Source organism: Strongylocentrotus purpuratus, unplaced genomic scaffold, assembly GCF_000002235.5.
Source record: "Strongylocentrotus purpuratus isolate Spur 01 unplaced genomic scaffold, Spur_5.0 spur5_scaffold_5, whole genome shotgun sequence".
NCBI lineage: Eukaryota > Metazoa > Echinodermata > Echinoidea > Camarodonta > Strongylocentrotidae > Strongylocentrotus > Strongylocentrotus purpuratus.
The window spans coordinates 11,232,866-11,247,560 of NW_022145611.1; the positions used below are offsets into that span (position 1 = coordinate 11,232,866).

The 14,695-nt window shown below is 38.0% G+C and overlaps 1 protein-coding gene across 1 annotated transcript; it reads left to right on the plus strand.

Annotated features, from left to right (window-relative positions):
- Positions 1-4,021: 4,021 nt before the first annotated feature.
- On the plus strand, positions 4,022-14,217 carry LOC105443937 (zinc finger protein 271-like). The gene is made up of 4 exons (XM_011677627.2): positions 4,022-4,247; positions 5,937-6,117; positions 7,472-7,561; positions 9,684-14,217. Exons 2-4 carry the CDS (start codon positions 5,976-5,978, stop codon positions 12,731-12,733), a joined length of 3,282 nt encoding a protein of 1,093 aa, XP_011675929.2. The 5' UTR covers positions 4,022-4,247; positions 5,937-5,975; the 3' UTR covers positions 12,734-14,217.
- Positions 14,218-14,695: the final 478 nt, after the last annotated feature.

The window sequence follows — 14,695 nt, forward strand, 5'->3', positions numbered from 1 at the left end:
AATAATTTAATGAAACGTCAAAGCTTCCACGCTTCGCGCGGGAGAGGGAGGAGGGGGAAAACTGAATACAGACGAGGATTAAGAGTCGAGAATGGTACAACGAATCCCCTTTTTTCTCTAATGATTGAATGAAACGTAAAAGCTTCCGCACTTCGCGTGGGTGGGGGAAATTGAATTCAGACGAGGATTATTTTCGAGAACGTTACAACGAATCGTTTTCTTTCTCTAATAATTTAATGAAACGTCAAAGCTTCCGCGCTTCGCGCGGGTGGGGGAAATTGAATTCAGACGAGGATTATTTTCGAGAACGGTACAACGAACCGTCTTGTTTCTCAAATAATTAAATGAAATGTCAACGCATCCGCGCTTCGCGCAGAAGGGTGGAGGGACTGAATTCAGACAAGGATTAAGAGTCGAGAACAGTACAACGAATCGTGTTCTTTCTCTGATAATTTAATGAAACGTCAAAGCTTCGGCGCTTTGCGGAGAATGGAGAGAGAAAATCACCCCTTCCTGCACCCTCCCCCCCCCCCTCTCCATTACGTCAATGCTGCTCACCATTACGTACCAATATTTGGCTCACATAATTTCAAATTTGGGCCCCCCCCCCTAAGAAATCCTGGATCCGCGCCTGCCTATAGCCACACCCTAACCTCCACCCCATCCCAGGCATATACAAAATAAAGATAAATGACATCTCAAAAAGTGTATAGCAAATACTGATTAAAGACTGCAACAAAGGTTTAGGCTCTGGAGGGCCCAAGAGTACAATGTATAGACAAATGCAAATGAAAAAATCTTCTCGCTCGGGAGCTACGCTACTGTTCAGGTAAATATTGTAGAAAAGATAAGCGAAAAAAGTATATTGCTTGTTTTTATACTATAGTTTTGCTAAGGAGAGTATTTTTGTAATACAACGAAACTTCAAAAACCTGTGAGGGGGTAATCACTTCCGTCACCTTCAGCCTTCTCATTCACTATGGTACCTCGCACTGACGTAATGGTGGGGGGGGGGGGGCAGTTGCCCCCCCCCCCCCCCCTCCCCTCCCTGATTAAGTTCAAACGTGGTTCATTTCTAATTCGATACCAGCGATTTACAAAATTTGGTGCTGAAATATGGCATGCTTGTCCCTGTGCTTCCGGGGCTCTGCCCCCTGGACCCCACCAAAGGCCCTAAGGCCCCCGGCTTGCTCATCTGACCGTAATAAAATGCCAAAACCCTGATCTTCCGGGGGATCCGCCCCCTTTTACCCTACCATGTGCCCTAAGGCGGCCCCCTGGATGCTCATCTGACCGTTATTACATGCCTAAAACTCATAAGCTTCGTGGGGCTAACCCCACGCCAATTTACGCTCCACTTGCTTCGCTCGCTTTGCTCTAGCTGATCGTAAATACTTTAGTACCTAGTACCCCCCCCCCCCCCCACTTTGAAAAACGTTCCGTTGGGCCTGCATGTAACTTAATAGAGAGTTGAGGTGATTTTCTCTCCCCCCCCCCCGAACGTTACGCCACTGCTCCCTCGTCACTCGCAAATATCGGTCGGCGCGATTTTCAAATTTCGCCCCCCCCCCCCCCCTTAGCAAAAAGCTAGTTCTGCCCCTGTACACCATTTTTAGACATTGCCCTTCATCGTCATGATTGTAACTACAATACCAGGGATGACAGTTCAGTTCAGTTCAGTTCAATTTATACATTCAAGCATAAAAACACTATTATAATAATTATATACACACATGGCAAATTTACGTATAGTAAGAGAAAAACGGAAACTACACAAAAAAATTATAAAAACTTGTACAGAGTAGTTCTTAGTAAAGGGAAAATGTACGGTAGGCCTATACACATGTATAATAGCAATAACAAAATACAAAATTATACAGATTAAATAGGTAATCCTAGTAACACACTACACCAACAAACACCAGCAATCATACAGGGAAGGTGGGGGTAATGGTAATTGTGAATTCAATGAAAAAACAAATTAACTTGAATAATCATCAATTATACCCTTTTCAATTTTGCTTTGAATAAAGTTATATTTGTTGAACTCTTTACTTCCCCCTGAAAGATTATTCCACACGCGTGGACCAATGTGTCTTAGTGTACCATTGTGTCTTAATGAGTTATAAAGTAAAATCTGTGTTTTAACTTTGGGATAATGAAATGTATTAATTGAGCGAGTATTGTGATAATGGACCCATCTATTTATGGCAAACATTTGGCAAACATCGCAAAGAGTAATATTATTGTACGAAACATTACTAATGCAATTTGAATTCTATGAATATCATATTTTATTTAGGTTTTTTAAACGGAAGAATAATGGTCGTGAATGTGATCTGAAGGAAGAATTTGTGCATACAGTATTCTCAAAATTTTCTTTTGTAATTTGTGTAAAGGTTCCAATTTCGTTGTTCCAACATTCGCCCAAATAATATTACAATACTGAAGATAAGATAAGGCTAGACAATTATAAAGTATTTTTTTTTATACATTTCCTTTTGTGGCAAAAAATCACAAAGTTTACAAATAATTCCTTTATACAGTTTTTGAGATCTTGCTAATTATTATAGTTATAAAGTGAACCGATGGCTGTTGAGAGACAGTTCGTCATTTATCGATAATAAAGAAAGAAGTGCGAAGAATTATATATTATAAAGAAAGACAAAAACAAACCCTGATGAGTATTAAGCACGATCTAATGAAAAAGGACTGAAAAGTTCTTTTATAAGTAACATTATTATAACATCTATTGATGCGAGCTATAGGCAAAATTAAAGAAAAATGGGCTTTAAGTCGCCTTGAATTAGGAGTGCATGTTATATGGAAAGGAGGGGGGGGGGGTGGGGGGGTAAGCGGACCTTTTTTTTTTTTTTTTTTGAGTCCAAAAAAAATCGCAACGACTCGTTTGAATTTTATTGGGGGGGGGGGTCAACTGCCCCCATCCCCCCCCCCCATCACAAAAGAATAGGTGCTCGTGTCAAAGTAAAAAGGGCAATTACGAAGGTAAAGGTACACTTCGGCCCAGTGGCGTACGCAGGATTTTTTCAAGGGAGGGGTTTTAAAATCGGGCCCAAAATTTCGCAACAACTCAACTTTATTATTTTGCTCCCGAAAATTTGAAAATCGCGCCGGCCGAAAAGTCGCTCAGTGGGGGGGGGGGGGGTGGGGGGGGGGGGTGGGGGGGGTGGGGGGGGGGGGGGTAAGCGGACCTTTTTTTTTTTTTTTTTTGAGTCCAAAAAAAATCGCAACGACTCGTTTGAATTTTATTGGGGGGGGGGTCAACTGCCCCCATCCCCCCCCCCCATCACTACGCCAGGGTGTCTACGGATTTTTCTGCCACTAATATAACTTATGAAGCTGATACTGGGCAGCCTTGGCAAACGCCCTTATTATGATGGCCCGAATGCACAAAGGAGGTTTGTAGACGCGTTTTGACGCGTTTCAGACCAAGGTTAAAACTTTGTCTGAACCTTGGTCTGAAACGCAACGCGTCATAACGCACATATAAACCCGAGTAGGTTTGTCGACAAAATTCGGGCCGAAATGTTTCAGATAGCCACCCATGCTGTGACACCCTACCATGGGCATTTGTATATAAAGCTTTAGTCCATCTTATAAAGGGCTTGAAATGCTTACTGTTTCAATGTCTCAATAAGAAGTGAGTGATTTATATCATCAACCGGATCATAAAACGCCTCTTTTAAATCTTAAAATAATATGACTCTTGTTGTACAAGTCTTATGTTTTCATTTGCCATTCTACCCTTTTCAAAACCTCTTTGATCGGCTGAAATTATACTTCACTGCACTTGGCATATTTTGTTGTAGCCGTATTGACAAAACACGTGCTGCAATTTAGATATCGGTCGCCAATTAGGCCTTCAAAAAAAAAGATGTTGTATTGCCATTAAGATGCCAAAACATGGGTCGGTCGGATTTTTTTTTTCTCTCTCTTTATGGGTTGGTATATTTCTCATATTTGTTTTCTCTAAAAAACGGTTTAAGAAATAATAATTTAAAAGCCGACCGTAGATTTCAAGGGTGGCCCTCTCGAAAGCAGACTAACTTTAGTCGATGGATTAAACCTAGTTTAAACCATGGACTAACCTTTTCGGTATTCTCGAAGGCGGACTAACAATAGTTAGACGTCAAGAGGGTACGGTGGTTTAAATTTAATCGCGAACTAACTTCCCGTGACGTCACGACCTTGTAAATCGGGGCTGCCGTCTGCAGAGAGAGTAAACGGTAAGTTCTGCATTTGAATATCTATATTTGATAACATTTACACTCTTTTGTATAGTTAAGCGCTCATGAAATTTACACCAGCTACTTGTTACTTTCATGTTGCTGTACTGGTGATAATCTAAAATGCCTTTAACTGAATAAATTTGGGGGAAACTTGGTTAATTTTCACAGTGTTACTGTTAGCGGACCAGTCCCATACGTGCAAATAATTGTCGGATAACCATTTTCGTTTCCCGAGGTTGAGCAATTTCTTACTGGGAGGAAATCTTCTGAATGGAATCCGGACATCGCTAGAAATCAGCACTATTGTCCAGAGCTGGGTGCTTGTTCAGAAACCTATCCAAAATGTGACCCGTAACTCCGGCGTGGAGGTCCCTAGATCTAGATCTACTAAAACCGGGACTAAAACATACCCAAAAATATTTCTATGAACTTATGAAGTAACGTGTCGTTAGATCTAAATATTCATCAAAAAAATGTCCAAACAAAGGTCATGATTTTAAAGTCGATATGTTTGTTTATTTTGTTACCTGTTTTGTGTCTATTTTCTTATTGTTTTCTGAGTATTTTTCCTAAAAACGAAGACTTCTAATAATTAATATGCACTTTCTCACTGGATGCAGCAAACTGAAGCACAATTCTGTAGGCCTATAGTACAATTACATATAGGTCTACCATACTATCGGTCGGGTGCTGGTGCGTGCGTGTGTTAAGACTTAAGTTAGCGACTGTAATCTTAGTTTACGGTCGCTAACTGATCACACGTGCGTGCCCGCATTCCACCGTCGGTATGGTATGTAATTGTACTGTTGCACTGTTGTATCTCTGTCTATAACATGAATGCTTTACCTGAGAGTTAAAGGTGATACAAAGTTTTGGTATGGGGTCATGAATTTGGTTCAAATGAACATATTGGGAGCATATTCGATCCTACAATATTCTCTTTATTATGAATATTATCTTAAAGGTAATACAAAGTTTTGGTATGGGGTCATAAAATTGGTTCAAATGAATATATTGGAAGCATATGCGATCCTATATACTATTCAGTGATCGTTGTCGCAGTTGAAATCGAGTCTAAAGTTATGAAATTGTAAATAATAAACTCTTTATGTTGTATAGCTCCCTCTCAAGGTCAAGATATTAATTAAGCTATAAAACAATGTTTCTTGACTAAAATCGGCCTATTAGCTATTCCCGTTTGGAAATTATATTTCACAACTACATATTCTGAGATTTTCATGGTCGCAGCTACCATGGTACGGCCGTAGGCGCTATTTGAAATTTATCAAAATTTACCGGGAGCTACGGTAAATTTTTATATTCCACTTTTCTCGAAAACAGGAGTGTTTTAGGTGCCAAAATTTTGTGTGCTTATAATACGGGCATCCAAATATATCAAAATTGTTAAGAATCACTATCCACCAAATTTTCAAAATTTACCAAAACTTTGTATTACCTTTAATCATCATTGTATAATGGTTTCAACCTTTGTCTCTTTCTGGCACTATAATTAATGTGACTGCTCAAAGTTTATGCCTCTATTTTTGCAACACTCAATGATATTTTCAGCATTTGGAATGGACCCATTCAAAATTTGAGTACCGGTAATTCAAATTATTTGACCCTATGTACCGTGGTAAGGTCTTAATTCTCCTATCTCTCTCCTTGTTTTCCTTCAAAATGTAGGATTTAGAGTCGAGCGCTCATGAGGGCTTCAATTTTAAGATGTCTGAAGAGGTAGAGCCATCAAAATGCGAGAGTCGCTACCGGGTTTTGTGGATCAAGGAAGAAGTTTTAGAAGATGAATGGGCGGACAATGACATGGACGGTATGCAGCCAACAGAAGGGGCTACATCATCAGATCAAGGTAATCATTAATCATATTGAAGATAGCAACATTGACATATAAGCCCTGTTCAGATATGATGTAGAAAGCCATCTCCAAAAGTCTTTGTGACAAAACATGTTTTGATGAATGGCAATTTTGTAGGGTTGCACAACATACTACTTATTCATGTCATCATTTTTAAGTGCAACTTGACACCTCATGTGAACACGGCTTTATTATGCACATATTCACATCATAATTTATGCCCAAAATACCTACAACCTGGCTGTTAAGTACGGTAGCCTTAAGAAGCAGGAAACGTTCAAATTTAGAGCAATGTTATATCTATTCAAAGATGTTCATGCGTGGGTATATAGAGAGCAGCACATAGACGTGCGATACCTTCACCATGTTGCGAACTTTTAACGCACAGGAGCGAAATACCCGTTGGCTCAGTGTTTTGTAGTGATCGCCAACTTGCCTTACTTCACAAACGACCGAGTCTAGTGCTAGTGCTGCGCCTGATTTATCTTGAGTTTGGATTGACTGCTTGTAATTTAGTTTTAAAATTTAATATTTATTGATATGTGATTTCAGAGATTATGTTAATGTGGTCAATATCCGGGCAGTGTTAGATCACTTTTAGCGAGCATGCAGCATACGCTTACATGACGTTTCACTTTTTACATGCGAAAACGTTTTAACAAAAAGAGTTTTTTGAAAGAAAACTGAGACAAAATGGAGGAGGAGGAAGGATCGAGACAAAAGAGGTGAAAAGCAATCATAGACCACATCAAATCGACCTGTACGATGTACGTAATGAATGGAGAAGGCAGATGAAGACTTTCTTCAGTATAGCAGCACCGGCAGCAGCTAGCTAACTGTATATCGCATGCATGCATTTGCACTGTTTGTTCATGCAGACTTTCTATGACTGTATTATGTACGATTATTATGGTAATACGCCCGGTACTCTGAAACCGCTCTGATGTACACACTGAGTTTCCTTTGGAAGATTACTGCTGTGTCTGTGTGCTGCCCTCTATATACCCACGCATGAATATCTTTAAATGATGCTAGATAGCTTACAAATTTGTCTATTTTAATAGTGATTGTAAGATGATGATGATAAGTCTGTATTCCTTTAAAGCTCCGCTGTCCTACTTGTAGCTACTTGCTCCCTCTATATAGAAAACTTCCCCAATCGGTGCCTGTTGGTCCCCCATGATCCTCTATGTCTTATGTTATTTGAGAGCTGAGTTGATGAGATAGCGACCTGTCAGTGACCTCGCTGTGTGGTCTAATTCCTCCTAGCCAAACTAGTACTGACGGTCTTTAAACACAATGTTTAGATTGTTTTAATGGTAAACTTGTGTTATCTTTTTTTATTCAGGTTGGATACCAGAGGGCATCAAGGTAGAAATTTCAGGAGATTCAGAACCAGAGGTTGATGAAAGACTATTCCTTGATCTACAAACAGATGGTAAATTGTTGGAAAGGGTTTCTTAATTTCCATTCAGGCTACATCACCAACCCAGGGTTGAATTTTTTAAAAAAATTTAAAATCATGTTTTATGTTAGCAAAAGTATGTAATTTAGCTTATCAACTATAATTCAGAGCTGCACAACCGGACCACCATTAGTAAGGTATTATGCCATAAAATTTCAATTTGTTATATCAAGTAACATATTTCCACTAATATGATGGATAACATAGGTTTAAGAATAGCGCCCTCAATCTACAATGAAGTTCAGCTCAAAGAAAGTCTGATGAGGGAATGATGCCTTAGCAGTATAGTCACATACAAAATCAGCATATTTGTTTTCTTCAAGAAAGAGTTGCAGAAATGGATGAATTGGGATTTGGTTCTACAATGGTAGGTTGAACACAGTGATCTGATATTTGCTCCATGCTTTATTTGGTCACAGATTTAGGGTTGCAGGGTTGCAGCGATTCGCTTTCAGATTAAGTATTTGCATAAGGGTAGGCTTTAAAGCCATACTGTACTAAAAGCACTACCACAAAATTCCCTCTAGTGCCATCGCAGGTCAGATATAGCAGTATGGTCCCATGCTTCCCTAGCTGCACTGTTGGTTTTCGCATCGAGTCTTCTGTCTGCACAGTCTGCAGAAATTAGGTATTGGGTCACACACTGTTGGCAAGAGGATCATCAGATGGCCTAGTCCAGCCTCTGTACCGTTTTCGTTTAGCGCACCCAATCGGCTGATAAAATAACACACCCTCAACGTTGAAAGTAGACCTAGCCATTCCTCTAAATCTGGACCTCGTTCGTGTGGATAGAAATTTGGGGATTGCGCGATCAGTGGAGAGACCGCGCTGTGTGTGGGGGATAAAAAGAACGAACGGACTGAATCTGGACTACAGATGGCCCTGTGCAATTAACTGTAGCAATAGGGCAAAAAGTTCATCCGTTCAGTATCACTTTAAGGTATATGGTTAAGCCTAAGACATTAACTAGCATTAAAAGTCGATTGCAGAATATTTTACCTCAGGCAGATGTTGAAAAACGAATATAGGAGAATGAATTGTGAGTAATATTGAATAACACAAATCCAACATATTGTTTTAGTATTTGTGGAAATCCTTATCACGGACAGTCAATTCTTTTTTTTAAAAGTATGATATACCACTCACAGAAGAAAACATATCTTCTGTATTTGCAGTATAATAGCATTTTATATTGTAAGAAAATTGTCAAGCCATACAAGAACTTATGAAAAGTACCATGTCAGTGTTCTGGTTTTTGTCTTGCCTGCGTAGCAAAATAGCGAGACATAGGCGCCGCTTTTCCGGTGACGGCGATGGCGGCGGCGACGGTGGCGTCAACATCAAAAACTGAACCTAAGGTTAAGTTTTTGAATTTTTGATATAATTTTGAAAGTATAAGTCCTTAGTCAATGAAACTTGGACTATAGAGTTATTAAGTATCCCTAATCATGTGAGTTGAATTTCAGGTCACAAAGTCAAGGTCAAAGGTCATTTCAGGTCAACAAACTTAGACTTTTTTGTGGTATCAACTTTAAGATTTTGAATTTTTAGCATATTTTCAAAAATGTTTGTTCAACTTCCATGAAACTTGTATCCAAAGGTTATCAAGTATCACAAGTCATATGACACAAATTCCAGGTCACAAGGTCAAAGGTTATTTTAGGTCAGTAGACTTGGATTATGTTTTCACAACTTAATATAAGAATAAATGAATCAATTTTTCTTATTTGTTCATGATTCTTAATCAATATTCACTTCAAAATGCTGATTATATTTAGAGGATTTCATTTTGGGGGGCCTGCTAATGGGCCACCCTGCCTATTAATAATGTTCCAACCTCAATTTTTCATCATATCGAATTGCGTAATGCAGGCGAGACCGGCGAGTGCGTTTCCCTTGTTTTTCTTCAGCTGAGCACTCTCCTTGTTAGGCTATGTCACTCTATCGGGACTCTTCTGGAGTTGAATATATATATATAAGAACCCACTTGTGACAAAGCTATACCAGCTTCCTATTTAGCTGTGAAGATAATTGGAGCTGACTGTATTTTTAAGTGTTACATTAAACTACAGACTCTGTTATTTTCTTTCCTCAGATGAACATATGGACAGGGATAACACCAGCCAAAGTTTAATGTCACCTCTGCATATTTCAGAAGAAAGATCACCTAAGGATAATGAGAGACAAGTCACTGATTTGCAAGTAAAGGGTAAAGCTACAGAAAGTACAGTTTCTAATTTTCCTATGAAAGCTGAGTTGGTAACTCGGTCAGATCACTCTGAAGAAAAGTGTGCAATGAATTGCTATTCTCAGAGTCCTATACAAGACGAAGAGACATACTTTGAAGAAGGAAGTGTTTTTGGTGTTGCTCCAGGATGTTTTAAAGTCAAGCATGAAGAGATGGATACTCTGGAAAGTGATGAGAAATTGGAAGTGGGATCAATTCAAAACAAGTGTTTATACTGTAATGAAGAATTCTCCACAGAGCCTATTCTCACTAGACATATGAGAACACATGCTGGAGAAAAGCCATATCGATGCTCTGAGTGCGATAAAGAATTTTCTATCAAAAGTCGTCTGACAGAACACCTGACTACCCACAGTGGGAAAAAGCCATATTTGTGTTCAGAATGTAACAATTTTTTCTCTCAAAGGAGATATATCAGAATACACATGACTAGCCACAAAGGAGAAAAGCCACATCGGTGTTCAGAATGTGACAAAGTATTCACCCAAAGGAGTCATCTCTTGATACATATGAGAACCCACACAGGTGAAAAACCATATCAGTGTTCCCATTGCAATATGATGTGTTCAGACATAGGCAATCTGAGACGTCACATGAAAACTCATACTGGAGAAGGGCCATATGAATGTTCATTTTATAACAAAACATTCCCTACAACAGACAGTCTTTCACGACATGTGCGATCCCACACAGTAGAAAAGCCGTATCAGTGTTCTTATTGCAACAAAACATTTTCTAACAAGTCTTATCTAAAAGAACATATGAGAATACACACCGATGACAGGGATAACACCAGTCAAACTTTAATGTCACCCCTGCATATTTCAGAAGAAAGATCACCTAAGGATAATGAGAGACAAGTCACTGATTTGGAAGGAAAGGGTAAAGCTACAGAGAGTACAGTTTCTAATTTTCCTATGAAAGCTGAGTTGGTAACTCAGTCAGATCATTCTGAAGAAAAGTGTGCAATGAATTGCTATTCTCAGAGTCCTATACAAGACGAAGAGACATACTTTGAAGAAGGAAGTGTTTTTGGTGTTGCTCCAGGATGTTTTAAAGTCAAGCATGAAGAGATGGATACTCTGGAAAGTGATGAGAAATTGGAAGTGGAATCAATTCAAAACAAGTGTTTAAACTGTAATGAAGAATTCTCCACAGAGCCTATTCTCACTAGACATATGAGAACACATGCTGGAGAAAAGCCATATCGATGCTCTGAGTGCGATAAAGAATTTTCTATCAAAAGTCGTCTGACAGAACACATGAGAACCCACACAAGAGAAAAGCCATTCAAATGTGATGAGTGCAATCATAGATATTCATACAAGCAGGGCCTCATGCAACACTTGAGGATTCACACAGGAGAAATGCCACACAAGTGTTCAGACTGCAACAAGGCATACTCACAAAGGAGTCATCTCTTAAAACATATGAGAACCCACACAGGTGAAAAACCATATCAGTGTTCCCATTGCAATATGATGTGTTCAGAAAAAGGCAATCTGAAACGTCACATGAAAACTCATACTGGAGAAAGGCCATATGAATGTTCATTTTGTAACAAAACATTCCCTACAACAGACAGTCTTTCACGACATGTGCCATCCCACACAGTAGAAAAGCCGTATCAGTGTTCTTATTGCAACAAAACATTTTCTAACAAGTCTTATCTAAAAGAACATATGAGAATACACACCGATGACAGGGATAACACCAGTCAAACTTTAATGTCACCCCTGCATATTTCAGAAGAAAGATCACCTAATTATAATGAGAGACAAGTCACTGATTTGGAAGGAAAGGGTGAAGCTACAGAGAGTACAGTTTCTAATTTTCCTATAAAAGCTGAGTTGGTAACTCAGTCAGATCACTCTGAAGAAAAGTGTGCAATGAATTGCTATTCTCAGAGTCCTATACAAGACGAAGAGACATACTTTGAAGAAGGAAGTGTTTTTGGTGTTGCTCCAGGATGTTTTCAAGACGAGCGTGAAGAGATGGATACTCTGGAAAGTGATGAGAAATTGGAAGTGGAATCAATTCAAAACAAGTGTTTAAACTGTAATGAAGAATTCTCCACAGAGCCTATTCTCACTAGACATATGAGAACACATGCTGGAGAAAAGCCATATCGATGCTCTGAGTGCGATAAAGAATTTTCTATCAAAAGTCGTCTGACAGAACACATGAGAACCCACACAAGAGAAAAGCCATTCAAATGTGATGAGTGCAATCATAGATATTCATACAAGCAGGGCCTCATGCAACACTTGAGGATTCACACAGGAGAAATGCCACACAAGTGTTCAGACTGCAACAAGGCATACTCACAAAGGAGTCATCTCTTAAAACATATGAGAACCCACACAGGTGAAAAACCATATCAGTGTTCCCATTGCAATATGATGTGTTCAGAAAAAGGCAATCTGAAACGTCACATGAAAACTCATACTGGAGAAAGGCCATATGAATGTTCATTTTGTAACAAAACATTCCCTACAACAGACAGTCTTTCACGACATGTGCCATCCCACACAGTAGAAAAGCCGTATCAGTGTTCTTATTGCAACAAAACATTTTTTAACAAGTCTTATCTAAAAGAACATATGAGAATACACACCGATGAGAAACTACAGTGTTCTTTCTGTGATAAAAAATTTAATTTTAATCGTAGTCTGTCTCAACATATGAGGAAGCACACTGAAGAAAAGTCACACCATTGTTCTTTGTGTGACAGAGCTTTTTACACAAAATCTGAAATCGAGAGACATATGAGATTACACACTGGAGAAAAACCTTACCTTTGTTCTTATTGCAACAGAAGATTTAGGAAAAAGAATTTTCTTACAATGCACATGAGAATACACCCAGGGGAAAAGCTCCATCAATGTTCTAATTGAAACAAAGAATTTGCTGCAATACATAGTCTGAAATACAGAGATAAACCCATGAATGTTCTTTTAATAAACATTGTCCACAACAGATAATGAAAAAGGGTATTAAATTGTTTCTCATGTTTGATTGTCTTTCTAATTTGATCTTTTTTTTCAATTGAACCATAGATTACTTACTTACAAAAAGTGCTCCTTGGGAGAATCCTGAACAGGGAAGGGGGAGGGGGGGGGGGCTTTGATATTTTGGTGTGAAATATTTACTACAATGTAGGTAATCAGTGATGTATTACATGTTCTTTAACATAAAAATATATGCACAGAGCATGTTATTAGATAAACAAGCAGCAGAAATGGCTGAATTAATGAAACTTTCCAGCACAACGCAAAATAAATAATACATGTACACAGCATTTCAAGATAACATGTCTTCCAGGTGTGCAAGCAATACAATTGCTGAAATGTGGCAAGAGGCAGGTCTTTGTAGTTAAATATATATGTGTGTTTATAATGTAATGAATGTTACATAGACAAACCTTACTCCTCCCCATATAAATATAGAACCCTATTATCAGTGGAATAAGTTTATGAAATTATTTCCAAGTCCAAAATGAGACCTTTTCTAGTTTGGAGCTTTTCTTCAACAAAATCTTTACTTTATCCTAGGTTAAACCTTGACACCCTCTTATTATACTTTTGATTTTGTCATAACTCAAAGATAAAGAACATAGTTGTGTTAACATTAATTGTACTATCCTTGAGAGTGGTGTCTCTAGGAAAAAAATAATGGTGTTTTTTATTTTCAATTTTCAATCCCTCATAGTCAGTGCTCTTTCTTCATGGTTTTGTGCTTTTTGTATGTTGGATTTTTGTATGTTGGATTTCATGAGAAAATACTTCCATACTTGTATTTGGATCATATTCTCATTTCACAAAGACTACTAAAAACTGAATAAATTAAAGAGAAGTAAAAAATAAAAAGTTCAACTCAAATCTGTTTGTGCATCTCAGTGTAAAGCCTGTTGCAAAATGATAATTATATGTTCATGTTGATTCATATGAATTGGATCAATTTATTAAGTTGCCCACAATTTAACTTCTCCATCAGGATTTGTCACGTTGATAGCAAAAGAGCGAGGGAGAGAAAAAGAAAAAAACAGGAAAAAAAGAAGACGGGGAAAAACGGGCATTAAAAAAAACATTAAAAACGATCTGTCATGAGGAAATTTTTAGTGGAAATGTTGCAGTTACTATCGTTAATTTCCATTCTTCCCACAACACTGTATGTGTGTGTTGTTGTTTTTTTTTTACATTATATCGTTTGTTAATTGTTTCATGAACTTTGTATATTGATCAGAAGATTTATGCTTGCATGCAAATTATAATGAAACTATGATAACCTTACTTTCAGCGTCAGATTGATCAATTTCATCGACTGTGTGGTGACAGATTGTTAAATTTCATATTGTGTGAATAAAACTATTGAAAATTAATGCTGATATCATTCGTCGGTTTATTTGTCTTTACAAAAAAACAAAGGAGAATTGTGTGTGATGTTAGCCCCCAAACCACAGACTTTAATTACAATAGTGCTGGATGATATTCTAATTAATTATTTTTGTACGGCGATACAAATAAGCCTATGATGTATAAGTCAAATAGTATTATTTCAAATGTTAAATAATAACATGGAGAAGTTGAAAACCAACCGCACACTATACGATCTTACTACAATCCGATTTTGGAAGAAATTACGATAGCATTTGGTATGAATATTCAAAGTGCAACATTTGATTGATCAAGGATCTGAATGCTCATTATGTTTAATCAAATATCAATTTCATGGGATTTCAAGCTTTCTTGAAGGAGGAAAAGCTAAATCGGCTCAGAATCCTAATGATGTCAAAAATGACCAAAAGCCTTAAATGCTCTAAATTTCATGTTCTGAGAATGCTTATCATAATTCAGAAC

Bases quoted from the DNA above. Each gene is read 5' to 3' on its own strand.
- LOC105443937 (XM_011677627.2), top strand. From the start codon at position 5,976: ATGTCTGAAGAGGTAGAGCCATCAAAATGCGAGAGTCGCTACCGGGTT. The intron at 6,118-7,471 runs GTAATCATTAAT...TTTTTTATTCAG, and splicing joins GGCTACATCATCAGATCAAG to GTTGGATACCAGAGGGCATC. The intron at 7,562-9,683 runs GTAAATTGTTGG...TTCTTTCCTCAG, and splicing joins CCTTGATCTACAAACAGATG to ATGAACATATGGACAGGGAT.